Here is a 21,571-nt window from a genome sequence, read left to right as displayed (position 1 = left end):
GGTTCTGTCAGCAGAACATCAGAAAATAGAGAACACTGAACCATTACATGTGCTGTGACTTTTGGAAATTGGCCTGAAGGGTTCTCTGAGCGTGAGCCCCTTTCTGCCTCCCGCAGCGTCTCGTACAGTTTCTGCCCAAACTCCAGATACAGGAGGTTCTCTTCTCTTTGACCTTTCCCATGGCCTGATGTCTCCCATGAAAAAGGACATTAAGAGGACAACAGGGAGTCTATGGATAAAGAGAAGGGTGTTGACAAAATGTTTTATGGAAACATAAGGCCAGCAGACACACCCACTGTACCTGAGACACAACCTCGAAGCATGTAAGGAGGGGAACAGCCAGTGGCCTTTTCCCCAGGCACAGGTGGTGGGGGGCTTTACGGTTGTTTAAGCTTTGTTAAAGTTTTTGTTCGAAACTCTGTGTCTATTTGAAGTGTACACTTGAAGCCTCACCATGTGTTTATGCCTCCTGCCCTGCTGTAGGACATGTGTAATCTGTGGCTCCGTCAATGGTCTGCGTGGAAAGTAATCTAGGGCCCCATCCTCAACAGCAAATGACTTGTTTCTTCTCTGCAGCTTCCATGACTATGTGTGAGGGCACTGGAACACGGAATTCGGGAGTCAGGGGGTGGGCGGAGAGAACACAAAACAGTAGGACACGAGGCTGCTCTATCCTAAGAACTGCACATCCAGACCTATGAAGAGCTGTCTGCTGACTTTGCCACCCTTGTGGTCCCAGAAGGGCTGGTGCTCTCACCAAGCCGGCAGGAAGAGACCTAAGCTCAAAGGAAACTCAATGGAAGGATGTTAGTTTATTGGTCCCCAGGGAGCCAGGCACGGGCTAGGGGAACGCGCTGAGGGGCCCAAGCTCTGGGGCGCCTCACTCGACCTTCCGCAGGTGGTGAAAGCTCTGCACAGTCCTCTTCACAGCCTCATCCATGGTGACCAGTGGCTGATAGCCCATGATCTTTTTGGCCTTCTCGCAGCTGTAGTAGTGGAATGTCCCAGCCAGTGCAACCCGCATCGGTGTGAAGGTGGGCTGGAGCTGGATGACTGGGCTGATCAGCATCACCAGGAGTGACACCAGGAGGGCCAGGTAGTAGGCCACCCAGTAAGGGATGTGGTACCTGGGGGCCTCGTAGTTGAGGCCGGTCAGGATGCGGGTGAGGAATGCCCAGAAGGGGATGGGTTCGTCATTGGTGATGTGAATTGCCTGTAGAGAGAATGAGAAGCTAGAAACTGCTCCCCAGCAGGACGGGTGAGCAGGCCCAGCTTGGCACTCGGAGCTCAGCCCCAAGCTGCTGGCTTGGCCAGGACCAATATTTGGAGAAACCAGCGGCCGCTCCTTGCCCGCCCGCCCCAGCTCCTAAGTGAGGTGGATATTAAGCCCACATGGATCACAGCATTTCACGTGGTCCTCAAGTCCACAAATGTCAGTCAGCAGCTGAGAGGCCTTTTTGATTGGCAGCTACAGGTGGCTTTAAGGTGCGGCAGGAAGGCAATGAACGTTTAGGCTATGGGCCAGGATTATCTGGGAAGGCACGTTTGTTAATAACTTTGTTAATCACAGTAAAACCTTTTATCCTCAGATGCAATGAACGGGTCATACGATGTTTCTTGAATGTGCTGCGTTTGGTCTAAAGTAAAAGCTGTACCCACCCTATCCCCGCCACACTATGAGTTCTACGAGTAAGAAAAAGGCAGAGGTCTGGGAGGAAAAAATGAGGCCCAAATGGAGGGATTCCAAAGGCAGGAGTGAGAAACAAGAAGAGGGGGACTCGCATGTGCTCCTCCACCTCTGCCTGAGGGCTGACCTCACCCTACCAGGATGCAGGGCCCTAGGGGCAATTTGCCAGCGAATCCAATCACAGGGAGAAGAACCAGTAAGATGGGCCAGCATGCAGTGGAGGGATGGGGGTGGGGCCAACCGCTGCTGGGCAGGCAGGAGCAGGTGCCTTACCCTTCCACCCAAGGCTGTGTCTTGGGAGAGATGCTCAGCTGCCAGGATGTGTCCGTGGACCACGTTCTCCACAAAGGTGAAGTCCACCAAGTTCTTCCCGTTCCTATTGGGTACACAAGTAATGGGTCCCCTGCACGTGGACCCAGGGCCACTTCCCACCCCAGCAAGGTCAGCCCCTGGGCGTCCTTAAGAGTCGAAGATGTGCAAGGGCCCAGGGCTCCTGGTGCCTTTAGGGACCATGGTGGGTATTTATGGCCCAACCAAGGAATCTGAAAGCCAGATGCCCTGCCTATCCCATTCTGACACGGCCGACACTGGTGTTGTCTGCTCTGGGCTCCAATCTGGGCAGCAGTCCCTCAACTCCCTCTAGGGTGCTCTGGGCTAATGCCTTGCTCTGGCCTCTCAAAGCGATAAGGCAGAGCAGCAGGGAGGGAGAGCAGGAGGCAGGGAGGCAAGGTGGCAAGGCACAGGGATACAGGGGACAGAAAGGGAGAAGAGAGAAGGAAGGGAGGGAAGGAGTACTGGGGAGACAGCCACACTCTCACCACCTGTAGAGGCCCCTCCACCTGCACTTGCCTGGAGGGGGAATGTTAACACCTCCCCCATCTTCCTAGATGCAAGGAGAGCTGAGGGCCTGGCCCCTAACGCTGGGCCAATCGTTTCCCCTCTGAGCCTGTTTCCTGACTTTCCAGATAGGGACACAAGTATTCTCCCAGCCTCGCTGAGAGGGTGCTTGGGGTGGAACAGTGTCCTAAAATTCATGTGTCCCTGGAACCTGTGACTATGAATTTACCTGGAAATAGGGTCTTTGAAGATGTACTCAAGGTCACACTATAGAGTAGGGTGGGCCTTAAATCCAATGCCTGGTGTCCTTATAAGAAGAGGGACATTTGGAGAAAGACCCACAGAGAAAAGAACGGCATGGGGAGATGGAGACAGACTGAAGTGATGCGTCTACGAGACAAGGGTGGCCGGCGATGCCAGAAGCTGCGAGCGAGGCCTGGGACGGCTTCTTCCTCAGAGCCCCCAGAAGAACCAATCCTGCCCATGCCTGAGTTTTGGACTTCTGGCATCCCAAACTGGGAGAGAATCCATCTCTGTTGCCTCCAGTCCCCCAGCTGGTGGTCATTTGTGACAGTGCAGTCGGGGGTGAAGAGCAGAGTAGCCGTGGGTCGACTTACCCGATCACAAACTTCATCTTGCCTTTCTTGGCTGCCTCGATGAGAATGGGGACCAACTGGGGGTCCCTTGGGCCAAAAATGCCATGAGGGCGGATAGCTGTGGTTAAGAAATTCCCCTCAGGATCGTTGGCACCCAGGACTGCCTGCGGGAGAGCATAAGACCCACATCAGTGACCACCCCCACCCCAACACCAAACTCTGCAAACACAGGAGAGCAAGCTGGGTCTAAACCAGTGATAACCAAAAGAAAGGTCTGGGTTTGGGTTTAAACAGCAAAATGCACAAACACAGCAGTTAGTGTAAAAGATTCAAGTGTTTCAGTTAATGAGTTAGCCGTGGGCCTTCGGGGAGGCTGCTGCCACCAAATGGGCTCCGACTTAAGCTCCATGTGCCAACTGTGTGTGTTTCCACTGGTCCTGGGCTGTTCCGGTCATCACTGAGTCCCACCTGCTAGGAAGGGACTCTGGCAAGTCCAAGTGGGCCAGGAAGAAGGGGCTGAGAAGGTGGGGGGTCTGGGAGAAACACAGCAGTGCCTTGGACCTAGTGAAGGCTCTTCTCAGGAAGAGAGAAAAGATGTGTTCTGTGTGGCTTCATGGACAAACTAGAACTCAGAGGCTTAGACTATAGAGAAACAGCTTTTGTCTCAAAAGGAACAAAGCTTGCCCAATGATTGGTTATATTGTTGGTGAAATCAGCGATTGTGGCTTACAGGGCTGGGTACCGACTCAACAAGACAGCCCACGTTAACTTGTTTCGGTAAGTTATTCTATCACCTCACCTAGGATTTCTACTTTACTGTGGCAAAATTCTTGTACATGATTTGATCCCAGTAAGTTGAAGCTACTTGTTGATTCAAATGACTAAATAAGCCTCTAAATGCCCTCTACCCAAGGCTCATGTCTGTTATGAAAGAGAAGAAAGTTCAAGGGGTCCTAGATAACACCACACGCTGCTCATGATCAGTCAGGGTGTCTGAAAGCACATGGTTGCTGTGTGCCGACTGTAGCTGACCAGAGGCTCCGGGGGGTTACTGCTGGAGGCATTTATAGGCTTAGCTTATTTCCGGTAGAGCGCCCAGTCATTGTAAGCAAGACACCGACAGTCTGAGCCAAGGCTGCCACCTGGAACATGCGGGCCCAGAGGGCAGGAGTCCCAGGAGTCTTGAGCGAGGGTGCAAAGGGCCCAGTTGTGGGAGCTCTGTGAGGCTTTCTGTGCTCCAAGGACCAGGGTGCAGACATAGGACTGGAGCTTGCAGAGGGCTAGGCCTCCATCCCCTGCACTGGGAAGCCCTGGGTCTCCCTGCAGATGCGCTGTGCTAGCACTTTTTGAGTTGGAGTAATACCAAGCAGGAGGGAGGTGGCTGGCCCTCAGGCCATGCAAGGGCACTCTGGCCAAACCTGCATTAAGCTCTGGTTCCATATGTACTGGCTGCGAGAGGAAACCTCAGTGCACAGTGCGCTGCAAGCTCACGGCTATGGAGCTGAGGGTCCTACTCTCCCGGGCGTTAGCTACTGTCAGATGCCCCGAAGCCCCGGAGTCCGAAGGCTTGGTGCCTGTTACTTGGCCCAGACTGCTGGTAAAACTGGGTGCTCCCTGGTGAAGCCGGCTTGCCAAGTAGAAAATTTACTTTTCCTGAAAATAAAGCAAGATCTTTCCATTCTTTAATTAAAAAACAGGGGGGTGGAGTACCACTAGGAAGGTGTGTGCAAATGGAAAGACATTCGAGTGTTTAGCCCAAGTTCTGCCTGCTGCTTTCAATCATCATAAATTGTCTCTGATTTGATTTCTAGAGCAACTGAGTAAACTCGCCCAGGTACAGGCTGGGTGCAGGCTGTGGAGCTGAACTTCCTGGGTTCGACCCCCTTCCTGCACGGCCTCAGGAAGCTTCTGAATCTCTGTGCCTCCACTGTTGTTGTCTGTAAGCTGAGGACAACAATAGTGCCTGCCCTATGGGGTCATTGTGAAGTTTAAACGAGGCCGTTCCTGTAAAATACGCAGAGTGGTGTCTGGCCATGTAAAGCTATTCTGTTATTATTAGTTTTTCTGTTATTACCTTTACAATCGAATTTTGCCCACAAATTTTACTTCCCAAATTAGGTACTCAAGCTTCAGAATAGTAACTTCATATGTTCAAAATGTTCTTGTTAAGAATCTAAATCCTTCAGATGTTCATGGAACTCATGTGTCCCTCACTCAACTAGTTCTTGGGTACGTACTTTCTCCTGTAAGATCTTCGTCTCTGTGTAGTAGTCGATGGGTTTCATGGCATAAGGGAGGTCTTCGGTTCCATTCTTGATGTCGACACCCTCAAAAATGACACTGGCACTGCTGGTTAAAATGAGTTTCTGGCAGAGGAGAAAGGAAGATTTTAAAAGAATGAGTCAGGAAGGATCACTATTTAAACACCTTGATGGTCATGCAGAAAAGAGAAGCACATGGCACCAAGCCCAGAAGAGCTCCTTCCCCGCCTGTTCTTGCTGGGCCAAGTGATGACGCCAGGGGCTGGCCAACAGCACTGGAGATTGTTGGGAGAGAGCCTGCCCTGGCTCACTCCAGTCTTTTCTCTCATTCACACAGCATCTGTGAAGGGGGGTGGGGGCTTGGCTGATACAGGGATGTTCCATCCAGTGGCTGGTACCCTATAAAGGTGATCCAGAACCAGGATCTATAACTTGTGGTGGAAATTGTGTCCCTTCAGGTCTGAGTTATCATAGGTTTCTACTGGCTAAAAGACAATCATTTGTTTTTCTTTGAAAATATAAGCAAGGTCTGGAAGACAGTAGGACAGTTCCTTAAAAGGTTAAACACAGAATTACTGTATGATCCCGAAATTCCACTTCTTGACATTTACCCCAAAGAAGTGAAAACCAAGACTCAAACACTTTTTTGCACACTCATGTTCATAGCAACATGATTCACAATAGCCCAAAGGTGGAATCAACCTAGGGGTCCATCAACAGATGAATGAAGAGACAAAATGTGGTGGACCCCTCCCGTACAATGTTATTCAGTGGAAATTCTGACGCCTGCTACAGCATGGATGTACCTTGAAGATGTTATGCTAAGTGAAGCAAGCCAGACACAAAAGGACAAATACTGCATGATTCCACTTCTATGAGGTCCCTAGAGCAGTCAGATTCATGAAACGGAAAGCAGAATGGTGGGTGCCAGGGGCTGAGGGAGGGGGTTGGGGAGTCAGTGTTTAATTGGTACAGATTTCAATTTAGGATGATGAAAAAGTTGTAGAGATGGATGGTGGTGGTGGTTGTACAACAATGTGAATGTACTTTAAGCCATTGAACTGGACACTTAAAAATGGTTAAAATGGTAAATTTTATGTTTTATATGTATATATAAGCCACAATATATATTACCACAATAAACAAATACAAGCAATTTCAAAATTTTGTAGATCTTTAACCAAAGACTAATAAGCCTTAGGGTCCTCAGACTTCCTATTCAGATACAGTTAGAATATTATACCTCAAACCACGCACTTAGAAAGGCCATCACACGTTCCAGACAGCACTCACTCCAGCTCTCCCCTTACCTGAACCCCAGCCTCTTTGCAAGTTTCAATGACATTCTTGGTGCCAATGTAATTCACTCTATAAAAGAGCTCCTTGTTGTTACTGGACGGCGGGGGTGATGCACAGTGGAAAACTATGCTTACACCTTTCAGAGATGGGTACAGATCCTGGAAAAGGAAACAAAGAACAAAAAAATCATCCCTGCCTTTGACAAATCAACACCCTCCTCACGCTCCCAATCTCCAATCGGTGGCATGTATGTGTCTTGCCCTTTTATAATTGTACAATCAACACAGAAAGACAGTCTCATTGTAAAAGAGTCAAACAACACAGAAGTACACAGGATAGAAATCACGTTGTCCCTTTAATGGTCTCCTCCCCATTACCTGGTCCCCCCACAGAAACTGGCTGGGACAGTGAGAAGACTCTGGGATCCAGAGAAAGGTAACATCTGTGTCTCTGTGTCCCATGGGAGGAGGGACACAATTCAGGACACCTGAAGGTAAAAATCCTGGGGAAGATGAGGCCATAGATACAAATTATGAGTCATGTGAGCAAGTCTCATGCTGTGAAAGACAGTGCAAATAGCCAATATACAGGCCTGGTTTCCTTTCTGTGAAACCAGACATAAAACAGTGATCTAAGAGGCATTATAGACAGATCTGGGGCAGGAAACAGACAAGATTAGCCAGAAAGCAAGTACTGTTAAAAGCCCATTTGAAGAGGCTCCCCCTGGGCAAAGAAAGAAGGGACAATTTGATCACCAGTAAGAACAAGAATTTCATGATATCTAAGATTGGCTTCAAAATAATCTGAGGATGGGGTGGGATAAAGATGAAACAAGGCTGGCTGTGAGTAGATATGGAATAGAGGGAATCTATAAAATACTATGAAGATGGAGAAACAACACATGAAGGAGAGACGAAGAGACATGTTGAATATAATGAAAGAAATACAAGGCAAATCCAAGGACATGTGGGCAAAGGTCCCTGACAGGCACTTCACAGAGGGGGATTAACAAAAGGCATGGAGCCTGGCTGGCCACACAGGGAAGACGCATATGACACTAAGCATCGCTAAGGTACCACTTCACCCCCTCCAGCATGGCCACACCCCAAAAGTGCTGGCAAGGATGTGAGCAGTGGGGACCCCCCACACTGCTGGTGTGAATGGAAAATGACCAGGCAGCCTTGTTGAGCAATTTGGCAACATCTTACTAAAATTCAAAACATTAACATCCTGTGACTCAGGTGAAGCTTAACAATGTTATCTTAAGTGAAAGAAGCCAGGCACATCACAAAAGAACAAATATTCTACGATTCCACTTACATGAAGTGTCCTGAAGGCATACCCACAGAGACAGATGAGTGAAATGGGGAGTGACTACTAAGAGGCCCGGGGTTCCCTTTTTGGTTGATGACAGTGTTCTGGACTTAGATAGTAGCAATGGTTGCAGGACTTTGTGAATATACTAACCGCCACTGAACTGTGCACTTTGAAAATGTGAAGTTTATTCCCTCAGCCAAAAAAAATTAAAAAAAAGTGAAATTTATGCAACGTGAATTATATCTCAATAATCGCACCCCCCCAGCAGTTGCACTTTGGGATATATATTCAGGAGCAGCTGTTGGCACACTCCCGCCTGTGGACAAGTCTGCAGAGAAAGTTTTATTGGCACACAGCCACACCGATTCATTTCTGTATTGGCCATGGCTGCTTTCAAACTACCAAGGCAGAGTGGAGTAGTAGTGACAGAGGTGACAGCGACTCATTCTCAGGAGTAACAATGTGGGTGTGTACTAAATTCTTTCTATAACTGTAAAATTTTTCAAAAAAGATTTTTTTTTGTTTTGGAAACAACAACTTGGACAACTTGGCTGGCCTCTGAGCAGGGGAAGTCTGGTGGATTCCCTTCAGGGGCCTGGGGAAATTGGCAAGTGGGGTGGTCTGTTACCTGTCGGCTGCAGAGGTCACCCAGAAAGAACTGCACCTGGGGGTTGTCGAACCCTTGCCGTATATCGAAGACATTGACGGTGTAGCCTCTTGCCAGCAACTGCTCCACCATATGCTGCCCCAGGAACCCAGAGCCTCCAATCACTGTGCACTTCTTGGCCTGCGGAAAGAGAGGGATAGCAGAGGGGACACTACTAAGAGCCTGGACTCCCAGGTCACAAGCTGCTGTGATGGCAGGTCCATCTCTTAGTTTGAAATGCTTGTTGAACCAAGTTGGAGGCTTGATATAATTCTGGTGTTCTGTTGCCAATGGCAACCTTCTCTCCTGGGACCAGTAAAGAGGGAAGAGAGATGATAAATAGCAAATGACAGTGAGACAGGCTTTGGCTAGACTGGATGACCTGACCCATGCTGTGGGTTTAGTGAAGAGAAAGGGAGGCATCTCTGAAATAAATTAAATCACCTATGATCAAAACTGGACAATCTAAAAACAAAAACAAACAGCAAAAGTGATATCTTTTTGCTCCCAATAGCTGATCCCTGGGAACTTCTAAGGCAAGAAACAAACAAACAAACAAATCACCCACATAAACCAACAAAACAAAACAGATCAAAACAAAACATGCCACCCACTCAATTGACAGTGCGCACTTAGAACATCAGAGAGAAGAAAGCATAGTTTCCATACTTGTAGGAGAAAGTCAGCCCCCTTTCTTCCCCAGCCACTGCGGGCTGGGCTGTGTGGCTTTGGGCTCGTCACCTAAACCCTTCTTGCCTTAGTATATCCATGTAAGACTGTGCTGTCCTCTGATGGGGTCTCCTGGTGGGGTTGCTGGGAGGATCAGTGAGCTGTTAATCTACCAGGCCCAGGGCTTTGTCTTCTCTTCTCTGAGCTCAGAGGAATTAGGGGAGAGCTATGTTGTTTGCATTTCAGCTTCTGCAACACGTACTCTCTGGGCTAAATTTCAACTTTGGTAACTGGGGGTAGTGGAAGGACAGAGCACCACATGCAGGCACTTAAATATTCTGACTCCAAGAGCCAATGTAAAACTGTGGCTGCTGCACACTGATTAAGCTGGCTACAAGTGTCCCCAGAGGAAGACCTGTTACAGTCCTCTTCCCTGGGGCCTTTCTAAAACCGTATCTGGGCTCCTTTAAGATGACAACCCCCCATTTTCCCTACGTTCATGTATAATAAATCAAATTTGGGGTATGGAAACTAAAGATCTTAAAGAAGTTCTGCTCCTGATTAAAAAGTTAACCAAGCAAGCAAGCAAGCAACCCCCTATGTATTCTTTAAATACCTATATAACTGAGACAAGCAGGAGACTCCAGGGGTGTCAGGGCCCCTTCTATACATCTGCCCTTCCCAACTTGGTGTCCTATGTGGAATGGCAGTTTTACTGGAGTCCACAGGCCATATGGAGATGGCTCTGTAGCTTGAGCACCATTTGTTTAGGCATGTGTAATCTCCCGACACAGTCGGCCTCACTATTCCATACCCCCCACCATCAAATTATCTTTTCAGCCTGTTTCTGTCTACACTTTGATTTCTCCCATAGACATGTAATCATACCATGCTCAGTTATTTGCGCCTTGACTAAAATTTCTAATTGATCCCCAGGGCATAGGCAAATTCAATACACAAATCCCATACGATCCTGTTTTCGGAAATCTCTTCTCCTCCCACTCCTCCCAAGTCAGCTGCACAGGCAAATGCCATTTTGTAAAGAGTAACTCTGAGCCTCCCTGCTTCCTGAACTGTTTCTTCTTGTTTGGTAAAAGCTTCCCTGAGCCCAAAGAGGGTCTGAACTAGACATGTTTGATAGCATCCCGAAGGATTTCAGATTCCTTTGTTTATCTGGCATCTCTCATTAGTTGTTCCAAAAGGTTGATAGTCTAATTTAAAAACAAATCAAATAACCTTGCTATTTTGTCCAGTGTCATTTCATTTCATGATTTTAAATGTGAGCAATCCACATTCCTCTCTTTGACAGAGTGACCTGGATTCTTTTAGTATATTGAAATGATGCATCAATATTGCTTGGAAAGTGGTCCAATGGCTGGTCCACAGAGTTTGGTAAGGATGAGAACAGAACTGGCACCTGTGCCAGGTAAGTCAGATATGTGATGGGACAATGCCACTCGGTTAGGGGAACGCATGTGAAATAACCACTTACCTTTCATGGCCGTGAAAGACAATTCAGGGCAAGTGGGCGCAGCAGACAAGAGGGAATATGTACTAACAAGTAAGAATACAACTCCAGATTGGAACAGGTAGTAAGACTCAAGAACGGGTTACTGAGGGGGGTATAAAATCGACATCTTGGAGACAGTTTTAAGAATAGGAAGGAACACTGTCTAGACAAACGATTTTAATTGCAATAAGATCTTGACATAAGAGAACTGTCTAGGTCACTGGGTTTCCTCCAAACTTTTCTGTTTTCCTTTGTCTTTAGCAGTGGACCCTTTTTCTCAGAGATCTTACATAGAATGTATATATGTTAGGGTGAAAGTGATCTTTTTATTTTAGTAGTTTAAATGCTTAACTTTTACTTCCTATAAAGCCAATCAGTGAGAAAGAACAACCTTTGGAATCCAGACTTTTCTGGGTTGCTGAGTATCAGTAAAACTGTAACTCACACAAATGGTGAACTACAGATGGCTGGTTTGTCTCAGCACTAGAATCTCCAATTTACCCTTGACTACAGAGGCACAGAGAAGGCTTTACTTGAGCTGTACACTAAAACTAGGGTGGTCTGCTGACTCACAGGAACCTGCTGGGGATCTTTTACTGACATTTTATATAAACACATTTTACCTTGGTGTGATTACATTTCTGAAATGACGTAAGCCAGAAAGAGAAAGAAAAACATCATCTGAGATCACTTACCTGTGGAATCTAAAGAAAAGACACAAATGAACTTATTTACAAAAAGAAACAGACTTACAGACAGAGAAAACAAACTTATGGTTACCAGTGGGGGAAGGGGGTGCGGAGGGATAAATTGGGAGTTCGAGATTTGCAGATACACAATACTACATATAAAATAGATAAACAAGTTTCTTCTGTAAAGCACAGAGAACTATATTCAATATCCTGTAGTAACCTATAATAAAAAAACTATGAAAATGAATATACGTATGTATATGTATGACTGAAACATGATGCTGTTCACCAGAAACTGACATATTATAAACTGACTAGACTTCAGTTAAAAAAAAGTGAATCAAACAAACCCGTTGCAGATCTTTCTGAAGAATCTTCAGGAGGCCTGATAATTTCTTAAAGTCCCTTCCGACACTTGCCACGCTAGACTTTAGGAGGCCTTGCTACTGTCCTTGCTGCCCCTGAGAAGGCTTCTGCCATTCCACCCTGAACAACAGTCCATCCTGCCAGAGGCCACGCGAGGGCACACTGAGGCACCCAGCTGACAGCCAGCAGTTACTGCCACGTGTGCAAGTGCGGCCACCTGGAACACACACCTCAGGGTGCCCCCATGACTGCAGCTGTACAAGTGAGCCCAGAGGAGACCAGCCAAGGACTGCCCCCCAGCCCCTAGCTGGGCACAGCCCAAACTGCAGAATCATGAACAAAGAAATGGGTGTTGTTTTAAACTGCTCCGTTCTGACAGTGTTTGTTACATAGCAATAAGTAACTAATACCTTAAATAAAGATATGTATTTTATAGAAAGAAATAATACTCAACATAGATTGATTTAATAAATGGACCAAATACAATTTTCAACCCACAGCTATATGTCCATGGCTTGCTGGTGTGTATGGGCTCGACCTTCCCCTTATCTGGTTTTGCTTCACCTTTTTTTGTGTCGGTACTCACGTTTGGAATGTCTTCTGTCAAATATGTCTGTGTGACCTCGTCTCCCATTGGCTCACCAACTGCTTGGTCCATTTCAGCTCCAGACATGGTCTCGTTGGTTGTCTCTCCTTAAAGACATATTTAGAGACAGACATTTATGTAGGATAAACTGAAACATCTCTTAGCTACTAGTGTTCTGTGTGGATGCCATCCCCCACCCCCGCCTCTGCCAAGTTTTCATCAATCTCCTCAAGCCACGTCTCTCTGCTGCAGCTCAGTCTCTCCATCAATAAACAGACTCAGGGCTCATCCCAGCGAAGCCAGAGCATGGGATGCTGGGAGAAGGAAGAGGACACAGAGCTCTCCTTCATGGTGAAATTAAAGCCACCCTGACTACATATAATCAAAGGGTGGAATGGTGGCTACCAGGGGGTGGGGAGGGAGGAAATGAGGAATTACTGATCAACAGGCAGAAAGTTTCAGTTCAGCAAGATGAGTAAGCTCTAGAGATCTGCTGTACGTTGTACTTATAATCAGCAATCTACTGTACACTGAAACATTTGTTAAGACAGCAAATCTCATCTTAGTAAAATAAACAATAAAATAAAATAAAAATTTAAAAAAGGAGAAATTGTGACACATGCTACAACATGGATGAACTTACGCTAAGTGAAATAAGAACCTTGGGGACATCATACCAAGTGAAAGAATCCAGCCACAAACGGACAAATAGCATATGATTCTACTTACATGAGGTCCCTAGAGTAGTCAAATTTATAGAGAGAGAAAGTAGGAATGGTGGGGTTGTGCGGAGCAGGGAATTGGGAAGTGATTATTTGGTAGGTATAGTTTCAGTTCTGCAAGATGAAAAGAGGTCTGGAGACGGATGGTGATGATGGTTGCCTATGAATGTATTTAACACGACTGACCTGGACACTCAGAAATGGTTTGGATGGTAAATTTTCAGTCCTGTCCATTTTACCACACATAACCTCAGAGGAACAGCTGTAATTGGGAAAATAAGACACCAAAGAGCAATGTTCTAGGGGCTGGGATTGTTATGGTTCAGACATCAGAAGCCCCAAGTCTTTTTCCTTCAAAATGGTAGGTCTCTGAATTAAAACCAGCATGTTTGCCCTCTGTGCCCTTATGGGACAAAGTCTTAGGCTAAAAAGAATCTAGGAAAAGAGACCCACCTTCTAAGTGCCTTGCTCAACTTCTGGGCAAGGGGGGTGGGAGGGCTGCTTACAGGACTGGATAAAGAGAAAAGTGAGCTGAGTCCTGGAGACAAAGGATGGAATGGTCTGTTCATTTCAAACCAGAGAAAGAGAGAGAGAGAGAGAGAGAGACAAGTGTTCCCTCCTTTGCAAACGTGGGAGTCCAGGCTCTTTTCAGCTTAGAGGGGTGTGCAGGGGCAGTCGGGGCCCGGCCTGCTGCCTTCCATGGAAGCTAAACTGTGCCCACTGCAAGGTCATCACACCAGTCTGTGGAGAGACGACATCTGTAAACAGCACTCAAGGCTCCCCTCGTCTTCCCCAAAGGGCTCAATCAGCTTAGCCTTGTCCTTTCGTGGACCTGAGCTGTCTGTTTCTGTCAGTCATTCCTTTCTCCCTCATCTATTTACTTTTAGGACACAGAAAGGCCCTGCCTTTGAATTTGTGGCAGCCACTGACAAAGCCATCAGCGCGCCTGAGAGCTTTAGCTTCTGCTGTTCCCTTGTTCAAGGCATAGCTCAGCTGTCACCTCTCTGAAGCCTCCTCCCCCTTCTCAGGCAAGCTTAGCTACTTCCTTAGCACCTGTTTCCGCTCCCATTCTAACAAAGCACACAGCTTTATGCTTTTTTCCCCTCTCACGTCTGTCTTGGCCCACTAGGCTGTGAGCCCCTGGAGGGCCAGCAGAGAGCCTGGAATGGAGTATGAGTTGAATTGTGTGCTGCTGCCATGGGTCTAAGAGGCCTCATCTGGAGAGCAGCCATCCTTCCTGCCCACCTCAGAGCTGCTGTAGGGCTGAAACCAGCCCCAGGGGTCAAAGAGGAGCTGTAACTTGCAAGAGCAGCACCCTGGTGTCTACTCACTCATTCACATGCTCTCTCATTCACAAGTCACTGGAGGCCGGCCACTGCCAGACAGAACCTGCGGAAGACATAGTGCTGGCCTCCCAGGAGCCCGGCATCCAGTGTGGGAGACAGGCCAGGCAGAGAATTGCAGAAGTGCCTTTGAATTCTGAGGAGGGGAAACCCAGGCGGGGAGGCAATCAGCAAGTCAAATTCTAAGGCTCTAGGGGTGTGAGTCAAACACACAGGGTAGGTGTGCTAAAAGGTGTTCCATGGCCAGGGGTGGGAAGGATGAGGTGATGGCACAGAGCCAGCATGTTCTGGGACAAGCTGTGACAGAAGGCAGGTGAAGCAATATTGGGAGAAGCTGAGAACACGCAGGGGCTGTCAGGCTAAGGAGTTACCCCAGGAGGAGATAGGGGAGGCTCTGGAAGTTGTAAGTAGGGGCAAGTGTTACGATCAGAAAGATCTCTCTGGCTGCAGTGTGAGAAGGGATTTTGGCTAAGTCTAAGGCCCTGCACATGCCAGGCAGGGGGAATGACAAGAGCAAATCAGAGGAAAACCTGCTAAATGTCAGGCCTTTTTACAAATGAGCACAACAGTTCTTCAGTATCTGTGGGGCATTGGTTCCGGGAGTCCCCGCAGATACCAAAATCCACGGACGCTCAAGTACCTTATATAAAATGGCCTAGTACTTGCATATAACCTCTGCACATCCTCCTATATGCTTTAAATCATCTACAGCTTACTCATAATACCTAATATGATGTCAATGCTATGTAACTAGTTGTAAATACTATGTCAATGTTAAGTAAATAGTTGCCTATGCAGCAAATTTGAGGTTTTTATTTGAAGCTTTCTATTTTTTAAAAAATATTTTTGATTCATGGATGGTTGACTCCATGGATGTGGAACCTGCAGATACCATTAAGATACAAAAAGCATCCTGTTTGGGAGACAGTACTGGTCTCTTTCAACAGACAAGAACTGAGGCTCAGAGAGGTCAAGTGACTCGCCTAAAGTCACATTGCTGGTACAAGGCCAAGGCAGGACTTGTGGTTGTTCCTTTTACACTGCTAGGCTGTTCCCCTGCAGACTCACTGGGAAGTAGGGGGTGCAAGGACAGGCAGTGAGAAGGACTAGGAGGGGCACAACTGGGCAGGAGGCTCAGGTGCCAGGCTGAGTCTGGACTTTGCTCATAGAAATGGGAAATCTCTGAAGGTTTAAGAGCATGGAGGTGACCTGACCAGAGCCATTCAATGGGAAGATTAACCTTGCAGAGCAGGGTGGACCAGATAGGTGAGAAGCAGGAAACAGCGGGACCACTCATCAGTTGTTCAACTATGATTTATTAAGGACCTAATATGTGCCACTGACTGTGCCAGGTACTGGAGTGCCAACAGTGAACAAAGCTATGGGAAAAAAGTACAGCAAGGTTTGGGTGTCCAGGGGGCTACAGTGCTATGTAGGGTAATTATGGTGGCTCACTGAGAAGGTGATAGTGGAGCAAAGACCTGGAGGAGGGAATGAAGCGGGGCAAGCAGGTGAGGGGGGAGGGGCAGCAGGAGCAAAAGTTCGAAGACAGGAGTGTGTTTGTGCATCTGAGTCCAGCAAGGAAGCCAGTGTCCTGGGGCTGGAGTGAGCCAGGGGAGAGGAGGAAGTATGTCAGCATGAGCTATGCAGACCATGGTGAGAACTCTGGCTTGTACTCAGAGGGAGGGTGCTGCTGAAGGCCATTTCAGGGAGAGAATTGATAGAACTCAGAGGCTGGTTACTGGGGAGGGGGCAGGAAAAGAAACAGCCAAATTATGATGGAAAGGTTTTGGACCTGGTTCATACTCAAACTGCAAGAGGGTGAAGGGCAGAAGGTTGGTGAACACTTTCGTTTAATTAATGTCAATAAACCTCAGGCTTTCTCAGAGCACAGAGAAACCTGTGCTCTGTCCCCCGGCTCCATAAATTCTGCACCAATGCTCAGAGGGGAGGCAGGTAAGGGCTGAAAGCCAAGAAGCGCTCTTACACTGGGCTGGCTGAGGAGGGCAGACCCTGGACCTCCAGCTTCTCTGCTGCAGCTCCTTTTCATCTCATACCCTTTCACACGCCCCCTTGTACTTCTCCAAGCAGGCTTCACACTTTCAAAACTCATCTGTGACTTTGCTCATGAGGTGTCTCCGTCTGGAATGCTCCTTCCTATCCGCCTTGAGTGTTTGGGTGTCAAAAAGTGTAAATTCTGATGACCCGACCCCCTCATGCTCACTCATCTCTCCTTCGCTCCCGTCAAAGTCCGTTCCCAGGCCTCCAGATCACCTTTCTGGGCTCCGTTTAGCCAGGTGGGAACTAAAGTGATCCTGTTTTGAAATCTGGTTCGGGGATGAGTCCTCTCAAAGGGACAGGCTCAAAGAGCCTCACCTGGATTCGGTTTCTAAGTCTCAACCGCCTGAGCCTCTGCGACAATGCTCTGCATGTCCCTTCCTTTCTCCGGGTCTCAGTTGCTCCGTGACTAGTCTCTGCTTCAACACGCAAGGTCACGGTCTTCTCTGGCCCCTCTGACCCTAACTCAGTCTTAGGCCAGACCAGAAAGTCCCCGAGCCGCATCGCCCCACCCAACCCCTTGACTTCCAGTCCTGTCACCAACCCCAAGGACGAGGTTGCAACCCTTACCTGTCTGTAGGCGCCCCTCTGGCCGGCCTCAACGCGTCAGCAGCCAGCACCCTCAGAGATCCAGCCGCGACCAGACACGGTTTCCGCCCTGCCCCTGTGAGCCGAGGATCTGCAGAGACTCCTTCACCAAGGGGATTGGCTCGGTTCTGTTCTAGCTCAGCCAATTGGGGCTCCCAGCGTGATCCTGCCCAATGAGGCCAGGTGTCGGCCTCGAGAGCACCGCCTCCCCTCCGCGCAAAGCGCCTCTGTCGGGTTAGCCCCACCTACCCCAGCCCTCTGCCAATGGGGAGCGTCAGCGAGCGGGCAACAATGAGGGGGCGTCAGAGAGCGGGCAGCCAATGGGGAGCGAGGCCGCGCGCGCGGGGCGGTGGGAACGGCGCCGAATCAGTGTGTACGTCGGTTGCCGTAACAACGGGCAGCGGAGTCCAGCGGCGATGGTGAGTGCGTGCCTTCCTCTTGAGCTCTCGAGCCCCGCGTCCAGAGGCTGAGCCCTTCCCGGGCCTTGGCAGGGCCCCGCCGCCTCTCCTGCGCGGTTCTCGGCTTTGGCGACCTCCCTCTTTCTCTGAGCGCTTTCCCGGAAGGGTAGGGTTGAGATGTCCGCCTCTCTGCTGGGCCTGTGATTCGCCGCTGTCTCCCCTTTACTCACAGCTGGCTCTTACCCGCCCCTTGGGCTCCTTCGGCCTTCTCTGGCCCCTTCGTTGACAGTCCCTGGGCAAAAAGGACTCGAGATCCCCGCAGGCCCCGACCCCTCCCAGATTCTGGCCTCCTGGCCGCTTCTACCAAAGTTTCCGCACAGAGCTGGGGGAGGGGCTGTTATTATGTTTGATTGTTACTGTGCATTTAAAATTTTAAATAAAGGGACATCGGAAAACGCTTTGAGCTTCTTGGAGAAGCCTCAGATGTACCGAGGGGATTTAGTTTCATTATTCGATATTGACAGAATATACATCATAACTTAGTAATATTTGATCATATGTCTAGAAGTAATCAGAAAATTGGAGAACTTAGAAGCGGGGTAGCATTCTAAGGACATTTTTAGAATTAAGAGTTCCGAATTCAGGAGTCCACAGTCAGCTCCTTGGCTAGCTTTCTTATGGGACGGTTTTCAATAAGAGATGTCCAAAAGAACAAGGAATTTCCTTCCTTCTGGAAGCATTAGTAAAGAAGAGGGGCAGATAGAGGTGCATAGAAAGATACATTGCCCTTTCCAGTAAACCCTCTTATCTCTCTTGTTACACTAAGTTTTGGAATTGGTTGGTATAAACCATTTTTAAAACATATGATTGTAACTATGTAAAATATGGACTCTATTACATAATATTGTGCTTATGTGTTTGTAAAATATGTAAAGGCCTCTAACTTTAAGAAGGCAAACATGGCATCAACTGTCCAGCGAAAAAGGACGAGCCCTAAACCGGAGCTTACTGAAGATCAGAAACAGGAAATCCGAGAAGCTTTTGATCTCTTTGATGCTGATGGAACTGGGACAATAGATGTTAAGGAACTTAAGGCAAGCCCTGTACATTCCTGCTCGCTGCCCTGACTTTCCTCTGCTTCTTTGTCTTTGTTTTCCTGTCTTTACTTGCATCAAATATTATTAAATAAAATTGAGTGCAAATGTCAATTTGCTTAATGTTGTAGTGTTTCCTGATCATTTTAACATGATTATGTTGGATGCTGGCTTAATGCTCTCGACACTGTCATTTTTTTGCTCCTGGGTTTAGATGTGCATATCGAGATGATCCTGTTTTCATTGTAGGTGGCAATGAGGGCACTGGGCTTTGAACCCAAGAAAGAAGAGATCAAGAAAATGATAAGCGAAATTGATAAGGAAGGGACAGGAAAAATGAACTTTAGTGACTTTTTGACTGTGATGACTCAGAAAATGGTAAGTTAGCCAAGATGATTGGCATATTTTCCACCAAAGATAATGGTAGACAAGTTTGAATCTAGATGTGACTATGTCTTCACTAAAGAAAAGTTAATACAAACCAGAGAGTTCAGCTAATAAAGGAGAGTATTTGTGACTGAGAATTAGGATTTTTAGGATCTAGTTGGCTCTCTTCACGGACACAAAGTCACAGGAAAAGTCATTTTACTCTCTGAAAAGTAATAAAAGTACTCCTGTGCTCAATTGTTTGCTATTATCTTTCTCCAACCAGTATATCAATGTGATAACCACAAGCAGTAAAAGCTATAAACACCAACAATAGTACAGTCTCACATTTTGACAAGACAAAGTCCCTCTACTTTAAAGTTGGAATTTCTTTTCTCTCCCATTTGTTATTTTGGGCAGCCTCAGCCTGAGGGTTGGTTACTTCAGCAGCTGTGTCTTTCCCTGCACTAAAGGTTTGGTCTTTCAACACTTCCAAGGTTGAATTCACCCATTCTCTATAGTCTCTCAGGTGTCACCCTTTTAAAGGGCCCAAATGGTCAAGAGAGACTATAAGATACCACTTTGCGAGTCTACCTCAGTCCCCTGAGTGTCATCCCACCCAGGAAAGATGTCCCAGTGGTCTGTTTCTCTTTGATTGGCCTCCTGGCTGCTGCTTAGCATGGCTCATCTATGTTCTACTGGCCTATGGAAAAGTAACTCCATCAGTGTTTCAGGTGTGCCTCCCAGGGCACAGGTCTGCTCCTATATTTTAAAAATAAATCTACTTTCTCTTTGGTTTGTACAGAAAGTGTTTTAAGTGAAATCCTCTATATTTCCTTTTTAGTCTCTGAGTTTGTAATAATTTCATTGTTTGCCCTCCTTTTCTACCCTGGTTGATGTCTGATCTGCTGTGCCCTAGCACTTTGTCAAAAGGCTGTCACTAAGACCATGTGGTGATGTCGGGGCAGGGCAGAGGGGCTGGGTGGGGTGGGGCTGTAGTACTCATGTGTTTTATGTTCTATTTGTTAAGTCTGAGAAAGATACCAAAGAAGAAATCCTGAAAGCTTTCAAACTCTTTGATGATGATGAAACTGGGAAGATATCGTTCAAAAATCTAAAACGTGTGGCCAAGGAGTTGGGCGAGAACCTCACTGATGAGGAGCTGCAGGTGTGTGATGTGTCAGCCTGGAGCCCTCCTGTGTGACTTTTCTGAGTTACATGTTCTCTGATGCTTTAAAGGGAAACTAGTGTTCTCTTGTCCCTCTGATAATTTCTCTTTTGATTGTGTGACAAACCGGTGGATGCTGCTCCCAGAAAAATACACACATGGAGAATTTTACTTACTATTTTAGGTTTTTGGAATCTCCCTAGTCTAGATGATCTTTGAGCGCCCTTCTAGCTGATATGTGTGGCAAAGTATGACTTGGTTTTTAAATAACTTTTCAGGAACCAAGCTATTTTAAAAAGCAGCACATCTGCATTGGGTGGAATATAATTGTCTATTCATGTAGCATCATAAAAGCCTGTTACTTAGTCCCACCCATTTTAATTTCATCTGTGAATTACCTTAACCTGAATCCTTACTGTCATGCAGGAAATGATTGATGAAGCTGATCGAGATGGAGACGGAGAGGTCAATGAGCAAGAGTTCCTGCGCATCATGAAAAAGACCAGTCTTTATTAAGATCAGTGTCTTCTTTTCTACCGCAAGCACATGGAACTAGACTTCGTGCCTGCCATTTGTGTGAAACCTGGTTTTTCAGACCATAAATTATTTCCCCCCAACTGACCTCTCTGTATAACTTTAGTAACAACTTCGAATCTATTTTAGATGTTTGAAAGTGTTCTTTAACATTTAGAGTTCTTTGTAAGGTGACCTGCTGATTACTTTAATTCTCCAAGGCAGAACGAGACCACACTAGTGCAGAGAAAAAGGTCTTCAAGCTCTTGCCCACCTGCCGTTCTGCCTCGAATCACTTAACTTTTATCATGCATTCCCACATTTATGCTACTGCAGAACAACTTCTTAACAAGCACATGTTGTACCCATGTCGCCACAAGCAGGGGACATTTCTTTGATGGTTCCAACTTTAACTGACACCTGAGTGCAGCTATCTCTTTTGTAAAACCCAGTGAACTCTCTCACTTGCATTTGGATGCGTGTGTGTTTGCTATTTGTTTTGTCTTAAAATAAAGCTTTTCTTCTTTTGAGCTCTGGTTCTCTGACGATGAGTTCTTTAGCCTTGACTGTAAGTCCAACTTCTAAACCATTTTGTCAAAGGCAGTCTGGTGGATCCCAAATTCTTTGCCAGCCAGTGGACAGAAAACAAAGTAATCCTTTCCTACGGATGTGAATTGTTTTGTTGTTGTTGCTGTTTGGCCTTTGGAACTCATCAGTTTATAAAACTAGTCAACCATTTGGCCTATGCCTAAATGATGCCCTAAAAATAGTTTTGGCAAAATATACTGCTGAAAAGAGTCTTATTGGTAATTTGTGCTTGGGACAAATAGGGGAAAGCCAGTAGGTTGAATTCAG

The 21,571-nt window shown here is 47.1% G+C and overlaps 2 protein-coding genes across 3 annotated transcripts; one reads left to right on the top strand and one right to left on the bottom strand.

Moving 5' to 3' along the window:
- Positions 1-793: 793 nt before the first annotated feature.
- NSDHL (NAD(P) dependent 3-beta-hydroxysteroid dehydrogenase NSDHL) lies at positions 794-17,309 on the bottom strand. Its single transcript, XM_010956317.3, has 8 exons — positions 17,160-17,309; positions 12,467-12,573; positions 8,626-8,784; positions 6,692-6,838; positions 5,358-5,486; positions 3,142-3,284; positions 1,961-2,063; positions 794-1,213 (listed from the first exon to the last, which is right to left on the bottom strand). Exons 2-8 carry the CDS (start codon positions 12,551-12,553, stop codon positions 881-883), a joined length of 1,101 nt encoding a protein of 366 aa, XP_010954619.1. The 5' UTR covers positions 12,554-12,573; positions 17,160-17,309; the 3' UTR covers positions 794-880.
- Positions 17,310-17,454: 145 nt separating this feature from the next.
- On the top strand, positions 17,455-21,246 carry CETN2 (centrin 2). Of its 2 annotated transcripts, none has more exons than XM_010956329.3 (5): positions 17,455-17,596; positions 18,511-18,669; positions 18,919-19,047; positions 20,066-20,203; positions 20,630-21,246. In XM_010956329.3, exons 1-5 carry the CDS (start codon positions 17,498-17,500, stop codon positions 20,717-20,719), a joined length of 615 nt encoding a protein of 204 aa, XP_010954631.2. In that variant the 5' UTR covers positions 17,455-17,497; the 3' UTR covers positions 20,720-21,246. The 2 variants fall into 2 exon arrangements, with proteins under 2 accessions (XP_010954631.2, XP_074215056.1); XM_074358955.1 differs by lacking the exon at positions 17,455-17,596 and adding an exon at positions 17,612-17,741.
- Positions 21,247-21,571: the final 325 nt, after the last annotated feature.

Source organism: Camelus bactrianus, chromosome X (assembly GCF_048773025.1).
Source record: "Camelus bactrianus isolate YW-2024 breed Bactrian camel chromosome X, ASM4877302v1, whole genome shotgun sequence".
NCBI classification, from domain to species: Eukaryota; Metazoa; Chordata; class Mammalia; order Artiodactyla; family Camelidae; genus Camelus; species Camelus bactrianus.
This window is presented reverse-complemented; position numbering and strand designations above follow the sequence as displayed.

Excerpts from the sequence above, each read along its gene's own strand:
- CETN2 (XM_010956329.3), top strand. The coding sequence starts at position 17,498 with ATGGGGAGCGAGGCCGCGCGCGCGGGGCGGTGGGAACGGCGCCGAATC. Across the intron at positions 18,670-18,918 it reads TAGATGTTAAGGAACTTAAG|GTGGCAATGAGGGCACTGGG; the intron begins GCAAGCCCTGTA and ends TTTTCATTGTAG. Across the intron at positions 19,048-20,065 it reads CTGTGATGACTCAGAAAATG|TCTGAGAAAGATACCAAAGA; the intron begins GTAAGTTAGCCA and ends CTATTTGTTAAG.
- NSDHL (XM_010956317.3), bottom strand. The coding sequence starts at position 12,553 with ATGTCTGGAGCTGAAATGGACCAAGCAGTTGGTGAGCCAATGGGAGAC. Across the intron at positions 6,839-8,625 it reads GTGACCTCTGCAGCCGACAG|GATCTGTACCCATCTCTGAA; the intron begins GTAACAGACCAC and ends TTCCTTTTCCAG. Across the intron at positions 2,064-3,141 it reads AAGATGAAGTTTGTGATCGG|GAACGGGAAGAACTTGGTGG; the intron begins GTAAGTCGACCC and ends TGTACCCAATAG.